The following is a 13,218-nucleotide window of genomic DNA, read 5'->3' on the forward strand; positions in this document are numbered from 1 at the left end:
GTGTGTGACATTGATTTACTAGTAAGGCCTGGGGTCTGCAGTGATTTGTGTCAGTGTTGGTCGCCCAGTTCAGCCTTGATGTGCGTGTCAACGCAGCAAGAGTAATTCATTCCCAGCTTAAGGCTACAGCACGCTTCATCGGGCGGGGGGGGAGAGTAAGTTATGCAATCGATATTTCTCTTTTTACTTTTGGAACGATAGGAAATGATCACACACTACAACGTTTTTTTACAGCTTTTTTATTTTTCCAAGCAATTTTTGAATTTGAAAGTATCCGTTTTTCAAACTGATATATAAAGGGTTACAGGAGAGCGTTCATATGACCTGGCATGCACATGTCTTATGACTTATAGTCATAATGAAGATTAAAAAATATGTTGACTTTGCATCCAAAAGCAATTTTGACTGAAGACACTTCACAACATGGCAAATCAATAAGTGAGCGTTGTTTTGAATGTCACTTCCTAGGATGATTTATTCTCTGAAATAAAATGTAAAAAAAAAAATACACTATTGCTTCTTAACTCTAATAGCAAGCGCTCATAATATTTTCCTGCTAATTCATATTTGAGATATTTATGTCAGTTTCCTGCTTCTCCTTTCCACACATTTCAAAGCATGTACCAATCAGCCAAAATGTACCGCCTGGATAGAGGCCGATGCTGTCGTCGAACTTCCATATCGATCATGCCTGTGTGACAAAAGCACCAAGCTGTATTGTGCAGAGGGAGAGGCTGCAGAGTTCATTATATGAGCATTCGCTGACATTAGAATTTGTATTTACACTTTATGTCCGCTAGAGGGCAGACAAGTTACGTTTCGTCAGCTGATGAAGTGTGGTCTGAACGCATAAATATAACCAAGAGAAAGATCATCTTTCTTCATTTATAATTTTTTAAAGGGCAAACAACAATTAGCAAATAATTAATCAAATGGATGAATCAGAAATAGAGACTCTGATCCCCCCCCCCCCCCCCCCCCAAGGAGACCAGGAAAGAAGCAGAGATAAGATGACAGCGCTTGGAGAGCTGCTTACGTCACAACCACAGTCTTCTTGCTTGAAAGCTGCAGAGTGAGAGTTAGGTAACATGAAGCTGTGGCAGGCAAGAGTGACAAGAGTTCTGCATCTCAGCACCCCCCCCCCCCCCCTTCAGTCCATGTCTGAAGGACATGCTGACTTTCAGAAAATAGAAATGGACCATTATTCTGGGTTGCCAATAGATGCTGCAGCCGTGAAATTAGCTCCTTGAGTTGCTCATGCTCTGCAGAAATGCTCATTATCTACACATGATCCCAAACTGCTGGTGTATTAAAATCAGCTCATATAGCCTTTACTGCCGTTTACCACTGCTTCTTTAAGAGTGGAAATTTGCCTTAGCATTTTTACCGAATTATATTTCTCCGTGAACATTTTCTTTTTTCCATCAAGGCTTGTTGAAGCAGGTGGAGAGTAAAGATGGTTTGAGAGTAAATTGCTGCTCAGCGCTCACCCCCGTCTCTGTTTGAAACACAATTTGCTTTAATCACAGGCAGCAGTTTCTGACCTACAACTGACAGAAAAGATGGCCTCTCAACATGTGCATGTTTCACTGCTGCAATATAACAAGACCACAAGCTGTAGGACAGAAACGGGCTTTACTTTATACAATAACATCTGCAAACAACATGGTTTGAAATATAATTTTCCAAAATATTTAAAGAAAATCGATTGATTTGACACAGTGGCTATGATGCGATTCATGCTCTAGAGTTAGAAAAACAGATCTGCAGCTAAAAGCTGTTATGACCTCTGAGGGGTCACGGGGTTCTTTGGGTCCGCAACAAGACGATTAGATCGTGGTGCTGAATATCAGCCGCTTCGTCGCGTTCATGAAGCAGAAGAGATCAAGCTCATCTTCTCAAAACTCGCAGCTTGACTTTTATCTGTCTAAGAGGTCTGATCAATAAAGAGTCATGTCCGTGCGTGACTGTCGACCGCTGCCGTTCATAATGTGCTTGACTGAGCCCTGCGGCAGGAAAAGCAGAATGCTAAAGAGAATTATTGAATGATATGCAGATGCAGGGAGAATGGAGACAAATTTGAGACAGAGCGAGGCCACGCTGGCTTTGGGATGGCAAACGGATGGGACTACGCAATGAGAAGTCTAACATCTAAATATCTATCATAGGACTTGGATATAATGCATGTAATGCTGCACTATTTCAGACATATTTGTCTCGTTTCCAGCGTGAAGAGCAAGTCGGAGTTTTATGCCCCCCCCGTGGAATTTAACGTCATTCTGGAACAGAATTTCCCGCATAACTATCTCCTATTTTTTCTTGTGCATTTCTATTTGTTTTGATCTGTTTCCTTTTTCCTTCATCTCTTTCCTTTCACAGATCAATCCCTCCCTCTTTCCATGCACCCTCCCTCACCCTCCCACTCATTTTCAGTGCCCTCTGCCTCATTTCTCCCCTCTCCCCTCTCCCCTTGCTCACTAGTTGCAGTGATGTATCAACTGCCTGGACTCCTCTTCTCCTCTTCTCCTCCTCTTCTTCTCCTCTGTCTTCCTCGGCGGCTATTTGGCGGCAGAGTTCGAGGCTTTGTCGGAGCCTATGGGGGAACAGCATAGCTGGGGTCCGGCCGTAAACCCAGGTGGAGGGTCACTGTAAAGACTTTAATGCGAAGGTAAGACAGGGAGACTTTATATGGAAACAATGATAAGCGTGTCAGATTCTCCGCTGTCGAACATATTTATATTTTTGTGCAATCCTGGCTGTCATGCATCACTGACTTCAAATCTTAGTTTAAGGTACAGCCTGTTTACAAATCTTATTGAGGCAATCACTTCAGCTGCTTCATAATTGCCTTGCACTTTTGCATGAAGAGAACCCCCCCCCCCCCCCCCCCCCCCAAAGACTTCTGAAAAAGACATTCCTCATCTTTTGAACCCACTTCTGGATTTTGTCTTGGTCTCTTGAATAATCTCTGAACAGCAGCACAGTTCACGATGAAGACATTTATTTGAGCCCACATTCTAATGTTGCTTGTCATCCATCGCTATTTCCATCTGTACAATACGAGATGCATCAATGATCTGTTTTCCAGCTCCTGGGATAGAAAAGATAAATAGATCTCATCTTTCTTTTTTTTCTTAAATGCATTGTTCTGGTTCTCTTGTGAAACAGTGATATGGCTAGCGTGCTCCGACTGCTGTTGTTTCAGGTGCACCGTCTATTAAATAATTAAGAGGACTCAGTGGGGCATAGATGAAGTTCAGTTCAGTGTCCTGGGCACTGAGTCCCCCATCCAGCTCTATCGTAACCCTACAGATCATCCAAAAAACGTAATCACAGACAGAACTCAGCCTCTGATATTCACTGACTATACCCGCTCATCCACCTTTGGTTGAAGTTAATCTTTTCAGAGGGGATTTTTCAGATACTTGACAGGTCAGCAACACTTTTTTGTGCCCTTTTCCACTTGTATATGAAGACTGTGAGGAGATTCAGTCACTCTTCAATGTCATGTGAGAACGGCTCAGTTCCAAAACTAGAGCCTGCAGGATTTCAATATTTAATTTGCTGCTTTCCGGATTATAGAGACATTTCACAAGTGTGAGATATGTGACTGCAGAGAAATTGATTGGTAAGCGGAACCTGCCGACCTCTCGAGCAAACAGATCAGGTGTCTGGAAGACCTTGCGCATCTACAGAAACCATTTTAACCTATATCTAGAGGGAAATGTGTGCCTTCAGCGTTTCCTCATTAATCCTTACAGTTCAGCTCATTTGCTTTTGTCGCACCGACACTTGTAGATGCAGAAGAAGGTGCATAAAAGGCACAAGGAAAGCATTCAGATAATTCATTGACCAAATAAAATGAATGCACTTTTCACTCATCTCAAATTTGACTAGTGAAACAAAATGTCAAAGTGAAAATGTTACCTTTAGAAAATTATGATAGTTTTTCTTACATTCCACTAAACAAGAATCAGTTAGGAGAATATGTAATACTGCTTGTAATTCTTTTTGAGCCTGCCAGGAATATGTTTGTACTTTTTCATATTAAATGTTATTTTATCCAGATTATATAAGAAGCTAATTCAGCTGTGTTTCAAGAATTGAATGTCTGCAGTACTATATAATAGATCACACCAGTGATTGCTTTTTTGATTGCTTTACTAGTCGTTTGCAGTGCTGAGGTGATTTAGCAGACAGACAACAAGATATTTAATGCTGCCCAATTTTACGACCGCATTCCTGCTATAGGCCATAAAAAGGGCCAATCAGATAACGTGCATGCATGCTTTTGGCACTTTACTTTACGACCTTTACAATGGCAGCAAACGAACATGACCATTTGCTGGAAGCAGCGATTGCTCCAGTTTCACCGATTGTGTGGATCCATGATTTGAACCACAAATGGTTTTTGCAACTGAAAAGCTGGAAGATAACACAATCCATATAGGGCTTCATGGACGAGTGAGGGGAAATTAGGAGAGGAGACAGACTGAGGAAAACAGGATGGATGTCTCCCGGGTGAAAAAGGTTAGTTAGAGAGACAGGATGATAATGACTCACAGGAGGGTGGCGGATGGCAGGGTCATCGATGTCAGCCCATCTGTTGCTGTGGAGCTGCAGCGTAATTGGCCATCCGTCTTTGAATACCTTCTGACAAATCAAATTGTCTAAGGCTTGAGGCAATAATAAAGAATAAATACCTACTTTAATTCATGTGTGCATTTATGGCGCACTATTTTCCGTGGTGGATTAATCCATGAATGCACATTTGGTCATCAGAATTTGAGGTTGAATGTGCATGAGCAGAGTGCAATATTGTGCCTCACTGATGTGTGTTTGCACAACAATTGCACTGCTTATAGATGCAGACAGTCAATTTTAAATCGTTGGCTGTTATTTGTAAAATAATGCGCTGACTCAGCGTCCAATACTTTTCCCTGTCTCCGTCTTTATTTTCCAGGGGAAGCGCCAAGGTCATGATTGACTGGCCCAATATGACAGCGCCCGGCCGCCAGGAGCCAGGCCTGAAACCTGAGGAGCTGCAAAGGTCCAAATGTGTCCTGGGCTTCATCCCTGTCGTTTACTACAGCATTCTGCTCTGTGTCGGAGTACCAGGTACGTGATCATGATGTCATGAGTGAGAAATCCATGTTCTCTAACTCTTGCAACCTTGATTTTAATGCCAAGGTTTTTTTCCATCCTTGCAAAATGGAGGTAAACTGAATTCCATGTATTTGAGCAAAGAGGAATTCCTGTTTCTAGAATATTGCTTGATTTTTTTTTATAAAGATTAACTAAAATTAACATTTTAGTTAATCTTTAGTCAGTCAGAGTGTAACATGGTTGCTGCTTGAATCCGCTGCGTTAAGCAAGCTCTATTTAGAACCCAAGTACAAGAAAGAAGGAAATCAATGCACCAGTGAGTTAGAGGTGAATCCCAGCGCTCTGTCTGGTGATAGTCATTGTCAAAAGAAAATGATGGCGCTTTGCACAGGTTACAATGATCTCATCATCTGTTTATCTGTTAGAGTTTATGAGCAATTATGTCATCAATCCTTTCAGCCAGCTGTGCCTTTCATCTCCAAGTCGATGGCGGTCATTTTGTCCTGATCCAGCAGGGATTTATACCAAATGTGTGTCATTTAAATGTCCCCTGAGGGAATAATTTAATGAATACATGACTGTGTGTCTGACTGGGTATTAATACTGGATGTTAATGATGATCCAAAAGTTGCTGCAAAGAAACAAATCAAGGCTTTGTAGTTAAAACTGAAAAATGTTCTCCAAAAATGCACGGCTTTACATTGGGTGGGATTACATAACCCAGTCTGCCTGTGACTGAAAAACAGACATGAGATTTATATAAAATATATTTGAAGAGTTGAGCAAATACTCATTTAGAACGAGCATCCAGGACAAATACTTCTAGGTTCCCTTGTACTTTTTTTTATGGTTGTCCCTATGGTGATGCAAACTGCTTCCATCACGGGTTTACCTTCCTTGCTCTACCCGAATCTTTATGTAATAATTATTATTTTTTTGGTGTGAGTCTTGCTCATTAAATTTGTGGCTTTTTTCTATACGGAGCTACAGAAAGAATTGCGGTAACGAATATGAGCTCGAGCTCCTCATAATGGAAATGTTCTCACGAGAGACGCAAACTTTACTGGTATTGTAATACGACGTCTCTCCTTGTTCCAGTGAACATCCTCACAGCAGTGGCTTTGTCCAGACTGGCGTCCCGCACCAAGAAGACGCTTTACTACTACCTACTAGCCGTGACGGGCTCAGACATCCTCTCCCAGCTTTTCATCATCTTCGTTGGCTTCCTGCTCGAGACGGCGGTGTTTCACCGTCAGATTCCCGCCGTCTTGCTGCACACGGTCAGCGTTGCCGAGTTTGCCTCGAACCACGCCTCCATCTGGTCAACCGTCCCGCTCACCGTGGACCGCTACGTGGCGTTGTGCCACCCCCTCCTCCATCGCCAGATCTGCTACCCTGCCAGGGCCCGGAGGATCATAACGGTGGTCCTGGCGCTGTCGTTTGTGTCGGGCCTGCCTTTCTTCTGGTGGTCGGACATGTGGAGGAATAGCCGTCCGCCCACATCGCTGGACGCCTTTCTGATATGGACTCATGTAACCATCATCTACTTTGTGCCCTGCAGCATCTTCTTAGTCCTGAACTCTTTGATCATCTGCACGCTGAGGACGAGGCGGCGGCGGCGGCGGCAGCATTGCCAGGATGAGCGTGGGCCTAAGCCAGTGCCGTCTTCGAGACTTGGGAAAAGCACAGCCATGCTGCTCGCCATCACGTCCGTGTTCTTCGTGCTGTGGGCTCCCCGGACGATCGTGGTCATCTACCACCTCTACGTGTCCTCGGTTCACAGAGACTGGCGCGTCCACCTTGCCTACGACCTGTCCAACATGCTGGCCATGCTCAACACGGCTGTGAACTTCTTCCTCTATTGCTTTGTCAGCAAACCCTTCCGGGGAGTTGTGCGCGATGTCGTGCTTCTCAGGGGCGGGGCACTGTATCCACGCCGTGTTCCGGCGCAGCATCAGACCCAACCCAATGCTTCCATGTCGTCTCTGTGCAGTGGGAACGCCAAGCGCTTACAGCGGGAATCCGCCCTGTTGTCACCTCAGAGGACCAAAAAGCCCTCGTGACCCTGCACCCCTCCGTTTCATCCAAAACACCCATCATCCCACGCTCCCTGATTACTTCTGCCCCCCCCCCCCCCCCCCGGACGCAACTGCATTCCAGCTGTGACCGTGGACAGCCGCCAATCGGCTCCGGGGCTTTCTCAAAGGGCCCCCTGATGAAGTCACTAGAAATATGTTTTCTGCTATTTGTCCTTGGAAATCTGATTAAATGACGGCATTAAGCGTTTGTTTGTTTTTCTTGATATGATAAAATGTTTCAGTAACACTGCAAGAAAAGAAATTGGGTCGTTGTCCCCTGTGATTTATTTAGGGTCAATACATAGAAAGGACAGAATCAAGTGAAATGTTTTTGATGCTAATATCTAGCGGGTAGAATCTGCCCGGTCCTGAAGGAGCACAGCACAGCAAACAAATCGGGCTGCGTCTCCACAGCACAGTCCCAGATACAAAAAAAAAAAACACAGCTGCTGAGGCAAGTGTTTATTTTTCATGAAATGTAGCTCGATGGAGCCTTAAATAAAAGCTCGCTGTTGAAGCGGCAGGAGCCAAGATGCCCCCCCCCCCCTTTGCTCTTCAAACAGTCCACATCACCAACATGGCCTCAGCTCTGGCTAAACAAACCACAGATTAGCCTGATGGTCTGCACAAACACACAAACTCACACGAAGGTGCATGCATGTTCGACAAACACCCGCTCAGACATGATGAACCATCACAGCCAGTACATTTCCATCGGAAGCGCTCGTGTGACATCATCACCGCAGCATGAAGATGAAAGGGTGAGATCAGCGTTGAAACATCGGTTTGATTTGCTTTCATGAATTGACATTTGGCATTAACAAATGTGATAATTGGTGCCCTCTGGAGATTTCTGCGCTGCAGCACTAATTTTTATTATTGAGTAGTTCTTCATTTTACGATTTCTTTTACTGTCATGCTTGGGGGGGGGGCTTGTAGTATTTTATGCTTCCATGCCCTCCCTTTATGTGTTGCATTACTTCCTTTTCCCTCTCGTTGTCACACCTGTTCTGATTGTCACACCTGCTCCTCATTCCCTTCGTCGCACGGCCTTCTTCTCCCTCCCTCCGTCCAGTTCGTTGTACCTCACGGTCACGCTCCAGCCTTTTTCTCAAGCCACAGCCTTGTTTTCGGACCTTTGCCTGTTTTCGTGGCGTGAACTCTTCTGTTGCTCCACCGTCGGCCTGTGCCTCTGCCTCTTGACTCCATGTGTTCAGCGTTTATATTCATCTTCTATTTATTCCTCCGGCCATCCATTCAGTTTCCATCTCCGGCCGCCTTGCCTGCACTCATTCCTTCATTTTCCACTTGTGTTTACTGCAACAGATTGAACTCCCTTCTGCGTCCCTCCGTGGCCCTGTGGTCGTCCCACACTGAGTTCTGAGAGCCTGTACGCAGGAACTGATTCTTTGAAGATGTGTCCTGCTGCTTGACAGTAACAGTCGGGGGGGGTGAAGGACCCTGTAAAACATGAGATGAATGAAAACAGAATTAAGGTTGTAATGCAAGGATAAGATGTCAGAGCAGGCTTTGATAAAAGTTTCATGGAGCTTTCATTCAGCTTGCAGAGCTGTTAGTGGGGTGGGACCGGGAGGAGATGAGGACAGGTAACCCCCCCCCCCCCCCTCCCCCAGGCACACGTCCCCTGTCTTCCTGACACCTGTCCTTTGTGCCTGTTCAAACACCTGCTTGCATTCCCACCCCGCTCCCATTCAGTCCGGCCTGCTGCTCAGCAGCTGCCACATAAACCAGTGAAAAGACAAAAGCACTGCAGAGTGTAGCCGATCAAATACGATTGTCTGAAACCAGCAAGTCACTATTTTCGGGACATATCAAGTCTTTCACTTGAAACATCTTTATTTCCTTAAGTGTAATCTGAATAATGTCTGAAGTTTCACAAGAATGAAAGCTTTGATGTTCTTAAAGTTTCGTAGACGCTCTGTTATAGTTCGTCTTTACATTATGAGAAGTCAGACCGCATGTTTGAATGACACAGTGTTCTGTGCCAGGTTGAGTTCCGACTTTCACAATAAGTGCATCAAAATCAGAATTTTTACTGCCAATAAGAAACAGTTGTATTTATAAAAAAGAAAATACTCAAGGTTTTCACCGCTGGAGAGAAAATTGGACTATAAGTAAAATAAAAATGCAGGACCAATATGTGCACTTAATCTGTGTATATGTTCGTAGTATACAGTATTGAAACTGGTGTGTATATTTGCATTGTGCACAGTGTGCAGGATTTAATTTAGGCATAGGATGGCATGTAGGAGTTCCTGCTTTCCTGACAACAGCAAGATGGGAGCACATTTATTCATTCATGTAGACATGATGAAGAAAACTCTGTGTTGTTTGATGTTGGATAAAATAAAAGTGAGAAAAAACACACACAAAAAACTACAGTCGTTTAACATGTGTTGCTTTACTATCTTGTTTGAACAAGCAGATAAAGTAAAACATAAATAAAAAAGATTTTTTGGGGGGGGGCCCAAGTGGGCTTGTTGTGCAGAAGGCTCTTGTCTGTAAGCCCTGAGAAGACTTTAATGCGTCGAGGAAATAAATGTTTCACACAGGAGGGGTGAAGTTTATTTTGAAACATGCAATCACAGAGACTTTCAGCCTGGCAGATATTTAATACCTGCTGTTAAATAAGGGTCGAAAAGTACACGTAAAGATAAAATCATGCAATCAATCAGTGGGTAATACTGCTCTGTGCATCCAGTGCCATACTGTAGAGAAGGAAAATGTCAGGCAGTAATGGGTTACTCCTTGTTGATTTACAGTTTACAATGTCTCTCTGGGGAGTCGGTTCAAGGAGGCAGGGAATCAGTCAATCCCAAAACTTCCTGAAAGACCTCCACAGATCACATCATGTGGGAATCTGCTCCAGTGGAAACCTGTTGGAGGCCATGAAGGAGCTAAAAAGGCTGACCTCCGTTCTGTAAGAGCCAGGCGGAGGAGAAACCGAAGAGAGAGAGAGAGAGAAGCCGTCCACTTTGCGGAGATCAGTTTGTGACCCCGTTGGGAAATGGAGCAGGAGAAATCTGACCTTGCACAAGTGTGAGCGAGCGTAAACTGTGAGGAGCCTGCAAAGAGTCGGAGGAGCTTCACTGGGTGGTCTCTGCTCCTTCAATTATTGACCAGGATCTAAAATGATTTCAAAAAACAGTTTTGAGTTTCAGTCATAAGGGAACATTTATGTTTACGTACAGCTTGATTGACCTCAGGGAGCACAGACTGGCCCAGGGCTGCATATTTATCAGTCATACTGCTAACATTATTATTTTAGTAGTTTGGAGAAATCAAACTTTCACATACGGCAGGTTTATGGACAACTATCTCAACAACTTCTCATGACAAGTCAAATTTGACACCAAATTGATTCAGCAGTTTTAGCTGCGATGTCTAATTTGGTTCAAGTCTTTGTTGTTATTATTATTATGTTGGTATTCCACAGTAATTAATATACCATTATTGATTCAAACATTAAAAGCACCAGATCTGGATTATTCCTCCATTCCAGATTATAATGCGATGTGTGGCTCATCTGCATGGATGGACGCACAATTATAAAGAATATCGGCGTGTTTTTTTAGACCTTTGCGCGTTGCTGGACGTGACATTTTCTACCACTAGATGTCGCCACACAACAAATGCACTCTTCACATTGAGTTCAGGTGCGTTTGTACCTCGTCCGTCAAATAACAGTCTGCTCGCGTTTCATTCATTCATTTAATTTCATATGAACGTAAATGTATAAATATTTATTTTTAAGATCTAATTTTGTTTCTGTTATTTACATGTAATTAAAAATAATAAACTTATCCATTGATTGTATGTGCGCGTGTGAGCGAGCGAGAGAGAGAGAGAACGAGAGAGAGAGAGAGAGAGAGAGAGAGAGAGCGAGAGAGAGAGAGCATCGCGCCACTCAGATGGGTGGAAAACGCGCACAAAGGCTTCTTGGACTCTTCATCTTTACGTTGCCTTTGAGGTAAAACTGCGCCGAAAGCCGTCAGAAGTCTTCATCTACGAGAGTCGGACGTCCAGTAAAACTTTTCTGCTGCTCCTCTTCCCTTCACTTTTCAGGAATAACGTGAACTCCGCAGGTAAAGCGTTTCAGAGCGCAGCGCGCACGGAGGGGACGTCTGCAGGCGAGGAAGGTAATTTCTCAATCAGTGTTTAAGAAGACATGTTTCTCCTGGAGGTCCAGCCTGTTTTGGTATTTTGGAATCTGCTTCTGCTGAAATCATGAAAAGTATAAAGCAGTAAGTTAAACTTGATATAAAATAAATTCACCGATAATGGCAACAAGCCTGGGGTTAGTCTGGGGCAAATATGAGCCGCTGGTTTCTCTCGCGCACGCATTCCTTCAATATCTTATGTGCGGGGTTTATTTATTAATCGATACATTGAATTGTATGTATTTTTATATGAATGTAAGATGTTCTCACGTCAGTTCAAGATAAACGAGCGCTAAAATAATAATTATGTGATCACTCTGCGTGTATAAATGTGGTTTCAGAATTATATTCCAATAATATCTTTAATTTCATGTATTTTTCTTAAATACCGATAATAAAAAAGAGACATATTTTCATATATAATATCTAAATAAGCACACAGTTAGTGTTTCCCTTAATTTCATCTTAATGTATTGGATTTAATAACATTGAAGATTTTGGAATTATTATTTTTTTGTGATATATTTTAAATGTATTATGTTACAGAATCCTGAACCCATGATCCCGAAAGAATTCAAGGATCTCTGTCTGCTATTATTTTGGTGATTTCTGAGCACATTATTTTATAATCTAATGATTATTATGTTTGGGAAAACAACACCGTCTGCTGCTCTCAATCTCAACTTCCATTGTTCTGAAGCTTTCGATCACGTCAACTGATCTTTATCAGCAGATGGAAACAAACCTACTTGCACTTCAAAGAAGTTCTTTAAAATAAAATTACACTTAAAGGAGATCTTGATATGCATGACTGATCCAGAATAGCTGTTTAATGGGCAACATGATGGGATTTCCTTACTTCCAAGCTGCTGTTTCAAAGGTCAAGATGAGTCCCAGGGAGGAGTTTTATTGTTATTTTAATCATTTTATAGATCTTGAATGGGTGTCTTATTTCCATTCAAATCACTTATCTCACTCCGCAATGAAATCAAGTCATCAATTTAATGGGGATAAGGTGCACTTTTCAATTGTTTCATGTCCTTTACTCCAACTTGGGGGGGGGTGAGTACGGAAGATATTGTGAAAGTATAACTGTTGCCATGTGTCTTTATTTTATTTTAGTAATGAATGTATTGTTTTGTTTCATATATTCCTTCAGAAAGTGGCATTAAACAACAGGTCCTTGAGGTCTGTACGTAGAGTGCGAGGGTGGAAATGACAGAAGTCAAAAGAGTGTGAAGGGACTTAACGGTGTCGCCACAAGCTGTTGTTCGGGAGGGAGGGAGAGAGAGAGAGAGAGAGAGAGAGAGAGAGAGATTCAAAGAAATGAACTGTCACAACTCTCAATGACCTAAAACAACCATATCTGTACACAGCAAAGGTAACTGATGGTTGCTCCAGAGAGACTTCCCTTCCTTGACTTCCTTGCTCTTTAGATATTGAAAAGGTATCACTTGTTTTCCTCTATGTGCTTTATTCACATTATTTTACGCGAACTTTTACCTTATCAATTCACGCGCAATTGCAATGTACAGAAACGAAATTTGTTGACCGACTTGGTCAATGATTTACACAAGAGATCGGAAAACGACTAGTGTTTGACATTCTTGTGATATTTTGTGGACCAGTGAGGCCTTGGATTCTTTCGATATAAACAGTCATTACAATGGTTTTGTTTGGAATCCCATGTGCAAGTGTAATATTTGTGTAATAATACTTCAGAGTCCCTTTTCAGTGTTTGTGACGTGTCTTGTTTGAGATCTGCTCCACATCGATCCCCTCAGACTCATCCTGTTTGTCCCATATGCACAGGTGCCGCCAGGATTCCAGAACAGCTCTCCCTCCCAGTAGCC

At 43.0% G+C, this 13,218-nt stretch overlaps 1 protein-coding gene across 1 annotated transcript; it reads left to right on the forward strand.

Moving 5' to 3' along the window:
- Nucleotides 1-4,961: 4,961 nt before the first annotated feature.
- Nucleotides 4,962-7,169, forward strand: gpr142 (G protein-coupled receptor 142). Its single transcript, XM_068754481.1, has 2 exons — nt 4,962-5,118; nt 6,205-7,169. Exons 1-2 carry the CDS (start codon nt 4,980-4,982, stop codon nt 7,167-7,169), a joined length of 1,104 nt encoding a protein of 367 aa, XP_068610582.1. The 5' UTR covers nt 4,962-4,979.
- The last annotated feature ends 6,049 nt before the right edge of the window (nt 7,170-13,218 follow it).

The sequence above is a fragment of the Brachionichthys hirsutus genome, chromosome 21, assembly GCF_040956055.1.
Source record: "Brachionichthys hirsutus isolate HB-005 chromosome 21, CSIRO-AGI_Bhir_v1, whole genome shotgun sequence".
NCBI lineage: Eukaryota > Metazoa > Chordata > Actinopteri > Lophiiformes > Brachionichthyidae > Brachionichthys > Brachionichthys hirsutus.

Coding starts and splice junctions, on each gene's coding strand:
- gpr142 (XM_068754481.1), top strand. CDS start 4,980: ATGATTGACTGGCCCAATATGACAGCGCCCGGCCGCCAGGAGCCAGGC. Junction 5,119..6,204: donor GCTCTGTGTCGGAGTACCAG/GTACGTGATCAT, acceptor TCCTTGTTCCAG/TGAACATCCTCACAGCAGTG.